Here is a 19,892-nt window from a genome sequence, read left to right on the forward strand (position 1 = left end):
CCGAGATAAGCTAAACCTATAACTTGCGTGTACAGGCTAATTGGCCAGTGCGAGGTCATGTCTGGCATTACCAGCGTGGTAAATAAGGGGCATTATTTTTGGTTAATTTTTCAACACAACCATGACCACACTGCTGCTTTACATTGCAAGGCAGTTGGTTTAAGTTTGCTAGAAGACTGTGGCAGATTGGCCTGAAAATGTAAAAACAAATTAGACCATGCAGTGTTACACCATACGTAATTTTCTCAGTGTGGAAGGGCATCATTGCAGCTAAATGATCGTGCGTGACGGTTGGGTGTGTGTGGCCAAGCACCACAGTATCTGGTGATTTGTGCGTGGAATAGATATCAGTATAATGCCCTTCCTTTTGTATGAATAATTCAATAACGCTCGCCCCTGGGCTCAGCTCTTTGGCACAGCTCTGAATGTGTGCGCTCTTGGGAAAGAGCGAGGTCTTGGCTCAGACAGGGCCTCCTGCCTCGGAGAAGGCACCTGCACCCGAAACTCAACATTTGATCAGCGAGGTCGTCGATCTTGGTGCTATGGCCGAAGTGACTCAACTGTGAGTAGTTCCCCTACTCAAGTGGGATGATTAACTGTTGCGCGCCAGCCCCACATGCATCCATTACTGATTTGAACCCTACGCCCAACCATTACACACCATCCATTAGCTCGGCCTAGACAACCCTCTTATACCGACACCGTGAAGAGCAGAGTGGGACGGCAAATGAAGCTGCTATGCACTTGGGAAAACTATCTAAAGGGCACGGTGCAAAAGGAGGATAAGTATTTCTATCTCACTTTGCAAACGGATGCATAACATTGTTAATAGCAATCGAATGTGGAACTGGGTAGAATTATGCATGGATTAAAAACATCATGCTGTTATTCGTTTTTAATGTTTCAGGCCAATCTATAACATTCCTTTTCTTGAAGCAACCTTCAACCAACTGCCTTGTCCTGTGCAGTAGTTGGTTTAGCAATGCTTCTGTTGAGAAATAATTATAACTCTTTCATTAACCCAGAGAAGCCTCACTGAGAATTAAGTCGTATTCAGCATTTTAATGTTTGGGCAAGTCCATGAACATGTTTAGTTTCATGGTGGACAGCACTGAAATACCCGGTGAAAATCCAGAAATACTTTGGGGCAACGCTCAAAAACGCCACACAGACAGGTAAAATTATAATCTATTGCTGTACGCCATCTCTTGTTCATTTAACAGCGTTGCATTGCACGTGGCAAATTCATGTCGTTTTCTACTTCAGGTGTTGCTAACTCACCCCATGGCAAACAAAAGCCACTGTCATCTCCAAAGACAAATTGACATTGTGATGATGGTCATATTGTACAGTATTCACCGGTGAGTAAAGGCCTTTATGAATTGGGACGGCTGGGTGCTTTCCACACGTTACCTGTTTCTGTACGCTGAATTCAACTGCACGGAGTCTGGCCCCTTTTCAACGATTCCCACCCACACCTGGTGCTTGTCAATGACGTGCGGGTTCTCCAGCTTGATGGGGAAATCACTGCGAAAGACAAAGATCACCCGTAGAGACTGAACAGACGACAGGAGCAAGTGCTGTTAGCAAGTACCTATGAAGGCCGACATGGCGTACGAGAGGTTGGTTGGCCAGCACCACGCCCGGCTGCCTTTATCTCCCTGGTGGCGACGTTTACACACCACACCAGGAACTTATTTGAGGCCGAGTCGACCTAGGGGAAACCCAGGACCAGTTCAAATAATTGTCACTGGTGTTGACTGCGAGCAGGATTTGAACCTGGTTCGCCGAGTTCGTAGTGCAGTGGCATTAACCGCTGCACTACCGCTCCCTGCTTCACACACACAATCGCAAGTTACAACAAGCATGAATCAGCTGAGACCCAAACAGTCAACACTCGTCCAGTTTGCTTGCTTAGGAAACAAATGTAAATGCACAGCCTTCATCTCAATCCACTGCTGAATGAGGGCACCCCCACACGGTGGGTTGTAGGGGTTATTTGACCATACTTCACGCTGGTCAATGCAGGATGGTGAAAGCGTTGTCTCACCGCCTGGCTGCCTTTCCCGCTTGCCTGGTTCCTCGCGCCTACGAGCCGTTCTCTCTCTCTCTCTGAGAGCGAGCGAATACTGTGAGTGTTACAAGTTTTAATTATTGTCAATATTTACAGCGGCACGCTACAAATCCATGACTTTGAGTTTTTCGCCAAACAATAATTTATTCGGTGGTATTGTTAATCATCATGTATGTAAATAAAGAGAAGGCATTTGTGGGGGGGGATAATGAACCCACTTCGTTATGTGGCTAATGCTCTCTTTTCTGCGCTTCAGCACAATTTTAATTGCAAGCAAAACCAAAAACCAGGCAAGTGGTTCCACTGTAATGCTGCCGATAAAATTCCATTTTACAGCTGTCTGTAACATAATAATTGCCAGCTGAGTAAGCCTGCTGATAAGTCAGCTTAGTCAGTAGCACACAACAAAGACATTTCCTTTAAGAGCAATTTACCCATAACAATGTTTTAAAATTACATTGAGAGCTAAGCTGCACCACAGAATTATTTTCATTAAGCATAATCACTGAAAACAAAAAAAATATATACCAAATTATAAATATGTCACAATAGGTGCCCTTCTGTTTTGCAAGGTTGGTTGGCTCTCATCGTCGAACGCCAGAAAATGTACCTCAGTGGGACCTCACCTCATTTTGAATAATGGACATGGACTGTAATAGGTAATTATTTACAAGGCAAAAAGTGAACACAGCATGCCACTTTTGCCTCCACTAAACCCACAAGCATGACAGTACCATAAAGGGGACCTCTTGATGTTTTCTAGAGAACCCACACGACTATTCAGCATTCTTCTGCCCGTGCCCAATTACCATAACGATTTGATGGATGTTTAAGGTAGGCGCAGAAGGCCTGCTTTAAACTAAAGCCGGTCTTGCCAGTGGTGATTACAAACTTAATTTCCCATTTGTCCGTGTCCACGTGGCTTTTTTCTAGTAAAGCTTGTTGTGCCAATGTGAGCGGGAAGGTGACCTTCACAGCGAGTCTCTCAGAGGCGCCACAGTATACTCCTAATGACAGTCGGGGAAATTACAATCCCACGGTGCAACGTGGCCTCATTTGTCTAACGCTGACGGCCCCGAAAGCCGCCACATAATCATCGGAATACCAATCGGAGTGCCGAATTCACGCGCCGCAAGTGTTAAACGAGGGCTGGTGTTCACAAATGCTCGGAAATGTAATTAGCACTGGAATGGTGATAAACCTCAAGTGCCCGGGGAAAAAAATCTGTTGCAGTTCCACCAACTGCAGCTGCCAACGTTGGAGATAAATACGCAGCAAACATGTCTTTGGCAGGGGGAGGAATGGTTGCGAACACAATGCATACATCAGCTCCTTCATTAAAACCGATTCCTGCGCTCGTGATAGAAGCATTGACTTCTGCATGTAAGAATTTATATACAAAACATGTAAACTGTATATTCAGATTCTGTGTAAATGTCACATTTTGGCTAATGGAATGAAGTTGATGGAACTCGAGACATTAAGAGGACACAATAAGTTATTGTTTGAATACAATAATGAATCTGTGTGGGAGTGAATCATGGCAAGACTACTATACAACAACACTCTTAAATAAGTGGACAACTTAGATTTTAGTAAGTGGAGTTATTTCTCCAGTTTATGCCCGAAAATCCTAAATTATGAAAAAAACAGGCCACACACAGCATAATTATTTTCCTGATCTTTTCACATAAGATTATTGAGGCCCACACCTGATTACATTTAAACTGGAGGAAGAAAGCTATTACATAAACAATATAAATTAGTGCAACTCTAAATATCCACAAACTGTGCCTGTCAATCTGTGCGATTATTCAGAGACATTGCCGTAATTATGCGTGTTTAGATTAGTTGATTAAAATATTCTTACGTTCAGGACAGATGGATCTAATCATGCGCAAAAGCAATCCTTCTTCAACAAATTATGCAAACAACATTAAATTATCACCTTCACACCTTCAGGCGAATGGAAAAGAGGCAGAACCAACAAGACAGAAACTACAAATGAGACTAAAATGAGTCAATTCACGAGTCGATCAAATAATAACCACAAATTGTCACATTTCACCAAACTGCATTGGTGATGGAGGGGGCCCACTGGCAGAGCCAGTGGGGGGGGGGGGGGTGAGGTGGCACGTGCCCCCCCAATGATCCGATCTAAATCCCTAATTTCGATCGGATCATTGGGGTATATTAGTAATAAATCGGCATTTTGCGACCCCCATTGCCACTGTGTAGCATATTATTGTGCCAGGGACTCTATGAGATGATAGGACAATAGTCTGAGTCCATAATTGGCAATAAGTAACGGCAAAGCAGTTATAAGTGACTCAGAATTGTGCGCAGTTGCATATACAGTACACGACTTCCCTGAAGGCATACCTTCAGCGAGCGCGATCACACACGGTTCGAATTCGACCCTCGATCGATGGCTGCGCCATTGCCGCACATGCGTCGAATAAAAAGCAAGGGACAAGTCCTTACTTACTAACAACTCCTATCATTTATAATTGCTGGAGGGGTTGCTCCCCCCTACCTGAAAATCCTGGCTCCACCATCGAGGGGGCCAATTTAATTGTGAACAACTTTCAAATCCAGAGGTGACCAAAACATTTGGGGCTGGCCATACATGTCAGCTCACTGATGCTTGGCATCTTACAGAGCCTTGCCCTATAGCCTCATTGGCATACACGTTTCAACGTTGTGTTTTCACATTGGTGCCATCATCCGGGACTGGTCGGGTAGGAGAGAACTCCAAAGGAAATGTAGGTGGCCTCCAGGTTCAAGCGGTACTCTAGTTTAGCCTAGGGTATCAGGCTCCCTTGGATGTTTGCTAATCATTGAGAATGCTGACACGGCAAAAATAAATTCAATTAACTGCGCTTTGAGTAGCAGATGGAGGCCACTTTCAGAAGCTGAGGAAGCTTCTTGTGCAAAGCCATCAACCGTATTTATTACACGTTCCAACGGAGCATAAGTGGGCTTAAGCAATGGGTTCACATGTCCCTTTAATGCTAACAATCAACAACTACACGATGGGGATGGGGAGGTATTTTTAGATGCTCCATTTCACAAGTCTCTTTTTTTGAAGCGAAGTGAAAAATGTACTTCCCTAAAGAGAATATCCCACTGCAGATTGAGTGTAATTATTAATTTACAAGTGGGTAAAGCATGCAGCAGGAAACCACTGTGGATGTAAAACAAGGAGAGGAAGATGCGATGGGGCAGGGCATGTGCACAGGATGAACGAAGGCAGCTTCACAAGACAGGCAATGGAGTGGCACCAACAGGACACTGACCAAGGGGAAAACCTAAGCCAGATCGTGGTGAAGATGAGAATGTGAGAGCAACAACAACCCCCATTCGCCACTAAGTGGCGGTGACGTCACCACGATGCTTGTGCCAGGCTATGTGCACCTTGAGGCCACGTGAAGTGTCGAACTCCCGCTGGCAGGAGGTCACGGTGCAGACCCAGATGCCACAGGTCGACTGACTGAGACGACTGGCTGATGCACCACCTGTGCCCCCTACTGTGCAAACTTGCTGTGCTTTAGCCACCCGGTGCTCCGCTCGTTGTTGTGAGCGTCACTCCTCCGCCCTACGTTGTTGTTGGAGGCCGACTGCCTCCAACTGCCCAGTAGCGTCCTTCACGAGTCTCCTCCACAGAGGCCGATCTTGACACTGCTGGTACCAGTCATCGGCAAGTCTACTCAGCTCCACATTCTTCTGTACCACATCACTCCATCTCTTCTTTAGCCCATGCTGCAATCGTTTAGCCCCCTCAATCCGGCCGAACAAAAGCTGTTTAGGCATGCGGTGGCTGGGCATGCGGGCTACATGGCTGTCATGGTTTTGTAGTAATTAATTAAAGATGGGGGGGGTTACCAGCCCCTCGCACCCGTCCACAGCCCCCATTTGGCCGCTGTGGTGGTTACAAAAGCCATGAGGGGAAAGGCCGATCTAAATTGTCCCTCCCCCCACGGCACTGCCCACCACAGCGTTGCCACCCGGGACCACGAGGAGGTAGGGGGTTGTTTTTGACGGACCATGTGAGAGCAGTCCTTGAAGCACACGCGACAACCGTGCGTAGAGTTCGTGGGGCATGTTGGGGCTGAGTGTAGGGGTCACTTAGAAGACAAGGGACCACGCCCATAGATATAAGAAGAGGGGGTGTGCAGGCAAAAAATGTGGGGGATAGGGCATTGGGAGAAAACCCCAGTGGCGGGAATGAGGAGATGGCATATAAGGGAGGAGGAGACAAAGGAGGATGGGCTCCGAGAGAAGAGGTCTCGTCGCAAGGATCCGTGTTTGTGCCCTACAAAGCGCTGGTGTTGGTGTTGCTTGGAACAATAAATGTTCCCTTCCAAGGACAACTCCTGTGGACTCCCTTTCATGTGTAACAAGGGTAAGAAGTAAAGCTAGAGGGTGAAGATACTATAAGAGTCAAGCTTGGAGGTTAGATAACTTTATAACAACTGCAGTGACACTGAATTTACAAGTGTGGTGGCATCATTGGCATTGGCCATGATGACCTCTTGACCTAAACAAATATAAAGTTGCCTTCCCATTCGTGTCTACCGCAGGTACTCACATCTGCAGCTCGGCGGTGAAGGAAGCCATGGGGGAGAGTGTTCCGCTGGTGAGGATGAGACATCGCACATTTTGCTGCAGCAGCTCCTTCATTGTGTGGCCCGGGCTGAAGCACCAGTAGCTGACGACCTTGCCTGTGCACAACGAGTGAGACACACACGCAGGCGCGGGGTTCTCGGGACGCCTTTGGTGGCGACATGTTAACTACCTCGTCTGGTATACGGGAGGTTCGGGGTTTGATCCCGACCCAAACGCCCGTTTATTTGGATTTTGGGTGATTTTTCTGCGGGTCCTCCGGTTTCTCCCTCCACATTTATAAATATGTGTTTAAGAGGATTTGGCGGCTATAAATATCCATGTGATAAGCCACTTTGTTGAGCTGCCATTTGTGGCCAGGTTACTGCTGAAAGAGTTTTTTTATTCATCTTCCACAACTCTGCAGATGATAGGATCAACAAGTACGCGGGGAGAGTGACACTTTATTTGAATCTCATTTTACTTTATATATGTCTGGAGCGCCTTTATGCAATTCTGTTTTGTTATGTTATCAAGAGGGTCTTTTTGACCCAATATTTGTTGTCAATGCTATGGTTAACTTTTGCTCACGGATTGAAACTTGTGATTTAATTATCGAGAACACGCGCTAAACCTCCACCTATTAAACAAAAACATTTAATTGATCAGGGAAATATCATTGGGCTATTATATCTATTTCAGAGGCAACCTGGCCACAAATGATAGCTCATCGAAGAGGCTTATATCATGTGTGGGAATTTTTACTAAACAACGCTCTAAATGCACGTTTTTAAATGCGGAGGGAAAAAACTGGAGGACCCGGAGAAAAATCAATGTGACCATGGGGAGAGAGAACACGCAAACTCCAAATATACAGGCGTCGGGGTCGGTATCAAAACGACGACCTCCTGCCAGGGTGATAACATCTCGCCCCAAACCAATTACTGCAGGGCAACTTCACACATTTTGCAAGGGTGGATTGCTCTACGACCTCAGCCCAAGGGTCCTCAGTACTTGGCTACCACCCAAACAAGGCGACCTCACCTACACACACCTCCCGCTATCACCCTTGACCCCACTGTCTTCTCTCTACATCACCAACCGAGCACTCACCTCCCTGACACTCACCACACGTTACACCGCAGACTCTCTCTCCCCTGCTCGCATTACAAACATTTTAGTGACGATTAATTATTAATGCAACTTCATCCCCTCGACTTAACATGACATTAGAAATGCGCGAGGGTTTCAATACACTCGATTGGCCCACCAAGCCAAAGACAGCATTGGGGAGAGAAATAAGACTTTGTCCATCAAACAGCTGATCGAAGGACCTGTGTAGTAGATGCTGCTTGAATTGATTGCATCACTAGCAGCCTGTGAGCAAGGGCTGCGATCAATGGGCAGGGCACACCGCCGTGGCGATATGAGGCAGAACGTAGCTCCTATTGAACGGTGCGTTCGGAAGCCGAGCGTCTCGTCAAGGCAGCCAACGTCACTCACCCGCTCGGCCAATCAGCGCGCGGCGCACTGGGCCTGTGAACAACCGGGAGTTTGCCGGAAGGTACGGCGCCTCTGATTGGCTGGATATTTTGACGCACCCACCTAGCACTCAACCTGGCAGCTCCTCAGACCTGTTAGCTTCTGTTACGGTGCGCTCTGGGCTGACAGGTCATTTGACAGAAAAGCACTCTGGGGCACTCTGTCCATTGAACGCAACCCAAATTCATAAAACTCCTTTACTTCGCATTAACTTACATACAAAATGTTAGGCCTGTCGCTTAATGCAACTTACCTTTCTACAACGAGTGATTTTTACGTTAAATTATTTTCAAAAACAACTTGTAGGTTCTTTCCCCCCTCACACAATACTCCTGTAGGTAATACTTGTTAGTCTTGGATGCTTTAAAAAAAATATTTACCTGTAAATTTACAACCCCCCCAACTCCAGTAATATTGCAACTGTGCTCTATGGCCATAGTGTGTTGAGAAGTAGTATATTTTCCAATTCAATTCACACTTATTATCTACATTGTGACGCACGTTCTCACCTACCCTGTAATATATACATGTTCACATATTGCAATCAAACCAAGTATTTTTCAAGTGAAATTCCAAATATTCTAAAACTGCTTTATTTTTGGATAAAACACAGGGTTATTGCCCCGAACATCCCAGTCAACCTCAAGATTGAAAAAATAAGAAAAGGTTTTACCCTTTCTGGCAATAAAACAGGTGTTAAGATGTTCAAACACAAAGGAATCAAGTTCGCATTAACCACACATACTTGTGATGAAAATGCTCTGATAATATATGGATTGTCTTTGAAACTGATTGGCCTGCACCAGAGACAGCCTTCTTTAGGGCCTCGTCTCACCGGTGTCAGACCAGAGAACGCCAAAAGGCGAACACTATGTTCACCAAAAGCACGTGTGGTTAATGCAAACCCGAATCCTTGCAAAAGGTTTCTATTTGGTGTTTGAACATCTTAACACCTCCTGTTTTTTTTTATTTAAAGCTTTCGTGACTGCAGGGATTCATATTCTTGGTTCTTTCGGTAAAGTCACGTAGAAGGGAAATAATAAAATAATACAAAAAGAAAACAACTTTTATTATTTTATTATTTCCATTCTACGTGACTTTACCGAAAGAACCAAGAATATACCTTCTGTTTTATTGCCAGAAAGGGTAACACCTATTCTTATTTGTTTGTACTTTGATACTCGCAAAAAAAGGTCCTATTTGTAACCTCATAAGTTCAACATTCATATTGGAATAATAGCACAACCTAAGTGGCCTCTCCATCAGAGCACCCCATTGGTGTATAAGCCCATGTGACGACCCAGCATGCTCTGGCAGACACGGCCAATAGGAGAGTGCCACGTCATATGGAGCACGGCTTTATAGCCTCTTATCTCTCCCCAGCAGAGTTCCCAAGCAATCTGAGGCTACACGACTTCACACAAACACGAGCCGAGAGTGCAAGGGTCGTGCCTCCCATGATAGCATGTATCATTGTGTGCAGCCGCCTTCGTACAACATTCAATAATGATTACTCAAGGATTATCAGCGGCTATTTTAAGAGTCGTAGCTAAACGTACCTTTAAATAGTTTATCGTGAATATACGGACTGCAACAATCAATACGCTACATTAACGATATTATTTAGCGACATTAAATAAATTGTACGCCTCGAGAATGCAATTGCCTTGACTATATATAATTATAGTAATAGGTTTTTACCCTTTTAAACTGGTACAAAACTGACACCTTTATGCAAGGCATCATGTTTGCAATAACCACAACACAAGTAGTCAAAAATGCAAACAAAAAAAAGCAACTCTGATAATGATAATAATATGCACTGTCCTTGAAGTTGATTGGTCCACACCCGAGACGGCTTTCTTTAGAGCCTAGTCCCCATTGGTGTTGGACGCCTTCTGGTGTCATCTGGTCCAACACCAATGGGGACTAGGCTCTAAAGAAAGCCGTCTCGGGTGTGGACCAATCAACTTCAAGGACAGTGCATATTATTATCATTATCAGAGTTGCTTCTTTTTGTTTACATTTTTGACTACTTGTGTTGTGGTTATTGCAAACATGATGCCTTGTATATAGGTGTCAGTTTTGTACCAGTTTAAAAGGGTAAAAACCTACTACTATATTTTGCCACTGGTAAAAGAGATCTCATAGTGTATATATAATTAGCGATCGCCTGCACGAGCATATTTAATCTAAATTGGCATTACAATATTGTGTGCTTGTATGTCTGGCCGTGAGGCATGCAACAATTCTTCACCCCATTTTCAATTGTATCAATTCAGGATTACCACTGGAATCAAGATTCAATTATTTTTCATCTCATCTCTGCCATCCTCAATGTATCTATTGCCCGTCCCGTCTGTTATGTCCGATTCATTGCACCATCCTAAAGGTATACTCTTTGGTTCTTTCGGTAAAGTCACGTAGGTATAAAATAAAATAAATCACGACATTTCGGGCGCAACACAAGCGTCCATCATCAGGTGGGATGATCGACGCTTCCTGCAGCCACGAAAGCTTCAAATCAAAATCCTAAAGGTATGTTGACGTATAATTTGCATACATCATAAATAACAGATTCTTGGACGCACAGATTCTTTCGCACCTCCGACGAGTGTGGTTGGCTACGTGCAGTGCGAAAGAAGTTGAACATACATACACAATCCGATGCAAACATTAGAAAGTGTAAACATTGATTTCAATTGAGGGATCGATACATTACAGGGAACTTCGACAAAAAAAGAACACTTCTGAGAATTTGCAACAATACTACAAGAAATGTGCCTCCGGGATTTGGAGACCACCTGGAGAAGATTCAAGGCATGTGTTGACAATGATGGCGAACAAGTGGAGACTCTTTGACTTTTTGAAGCGATTAACATACATTTGTTATCATGTTACAGTGTATTCTGTTCTTTTTCCATTAAAAACGATAGTCCCATACAAGTGTTCACATTTTGTTGAAGCCCCCTGTACAATTCTTGTGGCCACCACACACTGACATTTTGCTGCTGTTCATAGCCATACATATCGGAGTCCTACAGAACAGCGAGCTGCTTATTCTGCTACTGCCGTTTCTGCTACCGTGTTACCTCACCTTGTTTTTTGGCTGAAGAAGCCGCCGCCCAGGGGTCTGCTTTCTGCTGTTGCTTCTTCTTCCAGTTGCTGTCATCCATGCGAATGTGGACCTGCCAAGGGTGCAGATGTCTCAGCTCTTTCACCAATTTTGCACCACAAACTGCAGATGTCTGTTTAATGAACTAAGCACCGATGACTGGCGAAGAGGGCCAAAAAAAATAATTAGTTTTGAAAACAAACAAAATAAATAAATAAATCTCCAAGCGTCTTCCAAGAAACATGTGGGCACCAATTAAAGTCCCAAACGTTTCCACAACCCATAACATACAAAGGATCCCTGCAGGTTATCCATCAGCCATCAAACTGTCAATTCTCAGCCAAAAACACCAAGGCAGGCAGGTGTGCCAGCCAAAATCCCAGGCCTGCTCTCACTGACGCAGGTTCAACTGCTCCTTAGAGGGCTTCACCCTGACCAGGTGGTTTAGAGGTGAGGATGCTGAGCATTGCGATAGCCCCTCCACAACACGAAGGGTTGCGCACTGCTCTGTAAGGAATCCAAATGGACACTTAATGTCACGTGATGACACCAATAGCCTAATCGGGATTAAGTTGTAAATGTACTTTTTTAAATCCTTTATATTAAGTTCGCTTGCTTGCTTGCGTGCTTGCTTGCGTGCTTGCTTGCGTGCTTACGACCGTGCAAATCTTTCGGTCGTTTTTTAACCCACTTCCCGTGATCCAATCGAGCTGACATTTTCCACACAGACTCGTTGTGCGAGACAATTAATGGTCGTGAAAAAAAATTCCCAACATTTTACACTTTTTAGGCAAAAAAAAATATTTTACATATATTCAAATAGAACGCACAGTGTAAGAGCCCAGAGCGTAACCCCTCCACAGGCCGTGGCGGAGTAGCGCAGTTGGTAGCGCCCTCGCTTCCCATGCCAAAGGTCGCGGGATCGATCCCCGCATCCTCCACAGGCGAATATATTTTTTAATCCTTTATATTAAGTTCGCTGCCACGCATATAAAGGATTTATAGTGAAAAACTTCGTTTTTACGGGTTATACTTATTAAGGGTTTCATCACACAAAGCTATGGCTGAAATTCCACTTGGTTGTGCTCATCCAACTTACCTTGTAATACGTCTCCATGTTAGCCCTTTGTCGGTTTTCGTGTGAAAATGCAATCTGTAAAGTTACAAAAGGAATTTGGAATAACAGTAAAAGACAAAGACCCAATAGAGTAAAAAAAAGACAAATTGTTTCGAAAAAAATGTTCACGAACTCAGAGTACAATTTGGCTATGGTCCTACAAATAATTTAGTAACTCAAACTATTTGGAATGTAACAAAAATATACAACAGTAGAATACAAATATAATGGTCACATGCCTGGAAAGCTTCCAACAGATTCTGTATCCCAGTCGTGTTGTTGAATATCCCCGTCTCTATGAAAAAACACGAGGATCCATAAGGCAGCCATCAATGGCACACAACCATAGGTGGGTGGGTAAAACATTATCTCTGGAGGGGGTTGATATAATTTAGGAAAGTTAATGAAAGACATACTCTTTGGTTCTTTCGGTAAAGTCACGTAGTTAGAAATAAAATTAAACAAATCACGACGTTTCGATCGCAACACAAGCGGTGTGTTGCGATCGAAACGTGGTGATTTGTTTTATTTGATTTTATTTCTAACTACGTGACTTTTCCGAAATAACCAAAGAGTATGGATTCCTGCAGTCACGAAAGCTTCAAATCGAGATTTAATTAAAGACATTGCTAAAACCAACGAGTTGCCAGCCCCGTCACAAGCGGAGCACGTGGTAGGCTGACAGCCGAAGGGCGTGGCTGTTCACCGACTGCGTCAGTCTACCGCGTGCTCCACTCGTTGAGCCCTCGCGCTCTCGCCAAGTCGGGCTCAGAGAGGTTTTACTGCACAGCACGTGTGTGAAGACAAGCTGGTAAATATATCCGAAGGGACTCAGCCCTGTTAGTCCTAGCCACCTGCCACCGATGCACACAAAATAAACATTCTAATCACCTTCCAACTATATTACGTTGTTGTTAAGTTCCCACTGTCAAATCACCAGACGCAGCACAGCAGTCAGGATGCACACAGCCATAAGATAATTTACTCTGTCAGGTTTACACGAAAACGGTGGTCCCAAGTACACACCCCCACAAAGCACCCCTTGTAGCTACTTCTATGCACCACCATTCCAATATACAGAACCCCACAAATAGCCCAGTTCATATTCATTGAGTATGGAACATTCCCAAATAAACTGGACACATTAATATCTAATGCAGAACATATCAGAGTGATGCAAATGGCGTGTAGCAGATGCCAATTGGAGAGGTTAACAAGTTACTCACTGATGGTGATCGCTCCCACGATGCTCTCCAGGCCGTCCATGAGGTTTTTCATGATGTGAGACCCAATGCCCGCTCGCTCAAAGAGCTCAAACAGGAAGCTGGGCAAACACAATGCACGGCGAATCTCAACACTGAGCCAGCTGTGTGGTTCTTAGGCTTAACGAACAGATGAACAATCCGTTACCTCCTCTGTGCATGTGTATAATCCGCTAATGAATGAGGGCCTGTCCATGCCCATGTGGGTTATTTAACCATAACGCACCATGCTGGTCATTGCTGGTTTGTGCAGGTGGAAAAAACAAATGTGGAAGCAGCGAAGTACAGCTCAACAATGTTATTTTGCTGCACTGGCATCTGCTGCTCACCCATGTAGCCTCACAAGCCCTATGGTGACTTGTTTGTGCATGGTGGTCAACCGTCAAAGGATTTCCCCCGGGTTCAACCCCTGCTTCGCTTCAAGATCTGATGAGATCGAACCCACTGGGCAATTTGGCCACAAGCATCAACAGAAGGATGAAAGATGCAGGACCTATTGCTCAATAACAATAAATTAAATTATATTTCATATACGTTTCAAAACAACTACAAAAGTGGAGCAAATGTTGCACATGTATAATGCTGTAGTTGATTTAATGAGCCCATATGCACTCAAACACACCCTTACAGTATTTCCTCTATTGTCTGTTACAATGCAAGTCGATTGCCTGCAATGTGAAAACTTCCACCCTACGTTCCTTTTTATCAGCTCACAAGTTTTGGCAATGATTCCACTTGGTATCCATAGTATGCAGTACACAGGGGTATGAGGATTCTGGTTTCCCCTGCTTGAGTTACAGCTCTTCAGGCAGGGCTCATATACCCATGTCGACAGATCAATAACCCGTCAGGATATTGACATGCTTCCCTGAACAGCAGCTGCCGCCCAGTGCTCGCAAATTAGCGCAGATCATCGCCAGCCAATCTCAGCGCTGCGGGGGATGCCGGCGGAATGTCACCGCATTGTTCAAACATTCACCCTCCCAAGCACCACGTGTTGACGCCTCAGTAGTGATCAACGCAAGGGGAGGGGGGCCCAACGGAAGCTGCCCAATGCTGTGATATGCAGCACTAATTCCCCACAGCACGTGCTCAGTGCTGCGAGAATGCCAGCGGAATGTCACCCACCCCATCAACCTCGTGTGATCAACGCGGAGAGAGGGGGTGTCAGAGGCAGGGTATGCTTTGTGGACGGTGGGCGATGACGTACCTGCCCTGTTTGGTGATGCCACCCCCCCTTGGCAGTTCCACAAGATCAATCTCTCGCTCCAGGTTCAGCAGCAGCTCTGTGAACATTTTTGCATCAACCATTAAGTCACAAGGCCCTCTCAAACGAGGCAATCTTTGCATTCCATCAACATCTTCTAAAAACTGCTTAGTGGCTCAGCTATACTTTCATGGCACCACTTCATTACATGGGGACGTGACAACGATATTAGCAAAGTCACACTTAAAGAAACAATTACAAATATTTCATAGTACATTTATTTAGAATAATGGAGTATTTCAAATGTATTATATTATTACAGCAACACACACTGCTTATATGTGCAGGCATATATTCATTCAAATAAGAAATGAAAAGAAAACAAATTGAACAAAATATTGAGTAAACACTTACGCTTTATATTTGCAACGTCCTCTATACTGACATCTTGAAAGACAAGAAAACGTGAGAACAAGTGTAACCAAAGAGTTATACAAGTTCATTCGACAGCAAAGTACTTGTGATCACCATATTATTCCACGTGTATTGTACCACAGGTGTAGAAACCTCAAAATGCAGTGTCTGTGGTTTCAAATTCAGTGTCTGTGGTTTCAAATGTGGTGCCTGTCGTTCAACTTAAACAAGTTAAATAAATACGACAGCACATCTGAATTCACCATAGCACGTGGCCACTGGCTCCGGCCACCTAAAGGGGTGCCCCCGGTGGCAGGATGCTATCTCCCTCGTCTGGCAAACAAGTTGTGGTTTTCAATCCCGACCCTGACGCCTGCATATATGGAGTTTGCATGCTCTCCCCGTGGTCACGTGAGTTTTTCTAAGCCACTTCACTGAGCTAACGTTTGTGGCCAGGTTGCTCCTGAAAAAGAGCTATATAGCTCAGTGAACCTCACCTGATAAAAAAATATAGTTTAGTTCATAGTTTAAGTTCCACTACATTATTTGAGCAAGACGACCCCTTGACCTTCCGATATAAAATAAATACAATAATCACTTTCCACTTGAATTTACACAGCTGGCTTTGGGCCGCCACAAGAATTGGAAGTCACCCCCCCCCCAATTGCTTTGTCATTATATGCAGAATAATCAGGATGAATAAAAATACAGTTTGGGTCTTTGGGAAATTATTTAACCATCCTTTTGAATCGGGATAAATTGCACTCATGGATTTTTATGTACCGCCCTCTGCTGCCCACCATGTAGCCCCCATAGCCTATAATACCTGTGGTGGCCATCCATCCAAGCAATTGTCAGGCTCAACCCTGCTCAGCTTCAATCATCTGATTAGATTGGGCACATTCCAGGCGATTTTGTCACAGTTTGTGTTCGAGACTAAGACGAGGTCATGTACGTATGTATGTTGACAGTAGCCAACCGTGCCAATCGCACCTCCGATTAGGTAAAATGGCATTGGGTTATGTGCAGCATGTGTTGGCGAGAGGCATGGGGGTGGCGGGGCACAGAGGGAAGAGGAGTCACATGCCGGAGGATGAGCCGTCGCCGTTGAATTCGTCCGTTGACCCTAGCAGCCCCTCCTCCTTCACCTTCATCTGCAGGAAGTGGGACACTGCGTCGATGCTGGAGGCCAGCTCAAACGGGGTCAGGTCAAAAGAAGCCGCATTCTCGCACAGCCTCTCCTGCAAGTGAGCAAAAACCATCACAGATACAATGTTTGCATGTGCCCCACATCTCTCGTACGTATGGTGCAAAATAAGCTCAACAATAACATGTTAACAAGTAACTTTTTTTTTTCATATTGCAGCACAAGAGATGAACACGGAAATTAAACTCATTGCACATCAGACGCTGATTAAGGAACTAGCAATTCTTTGCCGCAATTGGTTTTACATACCACGTTGTGGGCTTCATCGAAGATGACGATCTTTCCGGAGAGATCGATGCTGTGCGCTCGCCGACTCTGCCATATCGATCAGTTTGTTAAAAGGCATCGAGGTGGCTTTACCAGACGCAGAATGGATTACCGGGTTCATTGATTGCGAAAGGCAGTTGACGTACGGCATTGTCAATTTACACGCAAACTATTGGTGAATGTGAGCGTTCGGGGAATGTGGACACTTATCACACTTGACAAACTGCACGATGTACGCTCCATGTGTCTCACCTTTGTGTCGAGCAGGTAATTATACGGCATGAATACGATGTCGGCATCGTGCTTCAGCTCCTGGGTCATGAAGTATGGACACACCCTTGAATTTATCAAAGGAGACCACGAGAACAAGAGACGTCTCATTAAGCCTCTGCATAAGTGACGATCTCATATCACGCGCATTGCTTGTTGATGTCACTTGTAATTTTGCTATTTCGGAAAACTCCACGGTTAATACGAAAAGCTCTTTATTATTGTGTTGTTGGATTCCAAACATAGATATTTGTATTCTTGTTTTTTTTATTGTTTTATATTATTTTATTATTTCCCTTCTACGTGACTTTACCGAAAGAACCAAGAATATGAATCCCTGCAGTCACGAAAGCTTTAAATCAAAAAATAGATATTCCTTTTCATTAAATTACTATATCTGCATTTAGGTCAGCATGATTAAATGTCTGCCTTTGACCAAATCTCCCCAGAAGGCTGCTTATCTCATCATATCTCAAAAGCGGATTTGAGCCTAGATAGTGCTTGGATGCACGAACACCATGCATAACAGGTCCTCTGGGCTGTAGGGTGAAATTATAGGCAGCAGAGAGCAGTGAACTATAATCTATTGTTGTACTGTATTTATATGTAGATTTGAAGCTTTCGTGACTGCAAGGATTCATATTCTTACGTTTTTTCGGTAAAGTCACGTAGGTAAAACATCAAAATTAATAAAAATAAAATAAAATAAAAATCACGACGTTTCGGAGGCAACACAAGTCTCCGTCATCAGGTGGGACCGTCACAGCCAGATTAGCTGCATCTGGCTGTGACGGTCCCACCTGATGACGGAGACTTGTGTTGCCTCCGAAACGTCGTGATTTTTATTTTATTTTTTATTAATTTTGATGTTTTACCTACGTGACTTTACCGAAAAAAAATAAGAATATGTATTTATATGCTCCCACATCTATGCTCCCCATCTTTACCAGCCGACAGCGAGAAGCGTGAAGGTCAAATATCCCCACAATCTGCAAGATGTGGGGAGGCATTTATCCAGTAGTGGACGGATAAGGGGCGTACATGTAAACATATACGGTATACTGCTTACTTTGCAGGATAATGCTGTTGTAATTGTACGTAATTATCTAGAGGGCAGGTTTAAATGACACTGGGAATTTGAAATGGGTGCCTGGTGCAGTAATGCATGTAAAATGTGCCAATGATTGCGGCGCATTCCTCAACAGAGTATTACTAAATTAAGCAATAAATATTCACTGTTGTTTTTTGCCCTTCTTCACAAGTTCCTCCACGTCCATTATCCCGGCACTAAAATCCGTCTTCTTCTCTGTAATGGAAGGAAAAGTGGCATCAGCTGCTGTCAACACCACATTTAGAATCAGAAACTGAATTTAGACTGGAGAAATCCGACAAGCAAGACAAAGTGCTCATGCCATAAGAGGCAACACAATAAATCACTCGCATGTTTACTGCAACTGAATAAATGTTGCACATTGCAGCACTAATAATGCAGCCGATCCTCATCAGATCTCAGAAGCGAAGCAGGAATAGCCTGGATAGCGCTTGAATGGGTGAACCCCATGAACAAAAGAGAGGTGTGATAGGTTGCTACGGGCAGTAGAGGGCAGCGCAGAAACATCTGTTGTTGTTCTACACTTCTCTCCCACCTGTAACTCCCACGGATCAGGGTGGTGAAGTATGGTGAAACATCTCTCACTGCCTGCCAAACGTGGGGAAGCCCTCAACGAGCAGTATAATGAATAAAAACACTACATCAATGCACTGCACTACAAAAGTTCAATGCTGTGTGTGTGCAGTTTCTGCCATAAGATGTTTGTTATCCATAAAAATGCATACTCCCACAGGCAACCAACGACATTGCATATTTATAGTATATAAGTTGTACCTGGTTTCATTGAGCAACTTATAGTTTTACATGCAAATCGAATTACGCTAGTCGCAGAAAACACATGCTCCAGGATAACTATGCACGCAGCATGGCACAATCTCTCTCCTGTCGACATCGTCCCTATGAGAAAGAGACCTTTTCAAAAAGATCTCATCACACCCCTTGACCCTAACAGGACAGCGGCAGCAGCGATGATCTCTCCTAAGCAAGGCGCAAGTGCTCATCCAATGCGCCAAAGTGCATTCGCGGGTGCTTTTGGTGCGCCGTGTAAAAGAGCAGCTTGCTCAAAACGGACAGCACACTCACCTTCTACGTTGTTGTAGTAAACGCAGGACCTGCTGGTTGTCTTTGCACGGCACAGATGCACCTGCGGAGATGCATTCCACCCATTACCGTGCACAGTTCGCAAAAGGTCCATCACATAGCCTCCAAATGGTCACAACTTTTGATATCTCACATTCTGAGGAAGCATGAATATCAGCACCCATAAGGCATCACAAACTTAAACTAGTACCTATATACTAGGCATATAACGATTCACTCCCCTTCCACACTCTGAAGCATTACCATGATTTTGGGGGTCACTGTTCAATTAAATTATTGATTTGTTGAATTTTCAGTCTTGTTCATCTTGTCTGTTCTGTCTCATGTAAGCAGTCTCAGTCAATGTGTCTATGCAACATCTGCAAATGACTTGCATGCATCATAAATAATCAACTCAAAGAAACTCTTCATTGCATTATGAGTGTATGAATATTTTAGTGAATTAATCATTACATGCCTAATATAAGATAATTCATACCGAATCACAAATATGCTTCGTGTGTTGTCTGCAGCATTTTAGCAAACTAGGCTGTTTGAAATACAATCAATATTCAGGCCCCATGAGGCAGAGGCACATAATATTCGCACAAGCCAAGATGA

At 44.3% G+C, this 19,892-nt stretch overlaps 1 protein-coding gene and 1 long non-coding RNA gene across 4 annotated transcripts in view; one reads left to right on the top strand and one right to left on the bottom strand.

Annotated features, from left to right (window-relative positions):
* The window catches only part of RTEL1 (regulator of telomere elongation helicase 1), a 65,383-nt gene that overhangs the window by 40,132 nt on the left and 5,359 nt on the right, over positions 1–19,892 (bottom strand). For all 3 annotated transcript variants that reach the window (XM_078855982.1, XM_078855980.1, XM_078855981.1), the window contains 13 exons: positions 19,275–19,335; positions 18,317–18,386; positions 17,063–17,147; positions 16,793–16,858; positions 16,424–16,577; positions 15,337–15,369; positions 14,926–15,001; positions 13,680–13,777; positions 12,693–12,748; positions 12,436–12,489; positions 11,319–11,409; positions 6,666–6,798; positions 1,414–1,527 (listed from right to left, as the gene is read on the bottom strand). In XM_078855982.1, the coding sequence (XP_078712108.1) occupies positions 1,414–1,527; positions 6,666–6,798; positions 11,319–11,409; positions 12,436–12,489; positions 12,693–12,748; positions 13,680–13,777; positions 14,926–15,001; positions 15,337–15,369; positions 16,424–16,577; positions 16,793–16,858; positions 17,063–17,147; positions 18,317–18,386; positions 19,275–19,335 (1,091 nt within the window). The remainder of the gene's footprint in view (positions 1–1,413; positions 1,528–6,665; positions 6,799–11,318; positions 11,410–12,435; positions 12,490–12,692; positions 12,749–13,679; positions 13,778–14,925; positions 15,002–15,336; positions 15,370–16,423; positions 16,578–16,792; positions 16,859–17,062; positions 17,148–18,316; positions 18,387–19,274; positions 19,336–19,892) is intronic.
* On the top strand, positions 436–10,709 carry LOC144931744 (uncharacterized). The gene is made up of 3 exons (XR_013636587.1): positions 436–562; positions 6,658–6,713; positions 10,504–10,709. It is a non-coding gene; the product is annotated as an uncharacterized LOC144931744 (long non-coding RNA).

The sequence above is a fragment of the Lampetra fluviatilis genome, chromosome 4, assembly GCF_964198595.1.
Source record: "Lampetra fluviatilis chromosome 4, kcLamFluv1.1, whole genome shotgun sequence".
NCBI classification, from domain to species: Eukaryota; Metazoa; Chordata; class Hyperoartia; order Petromyzontiformes; family Petromyzontidae; genus Lampetra; species Lampetra fluviatilis.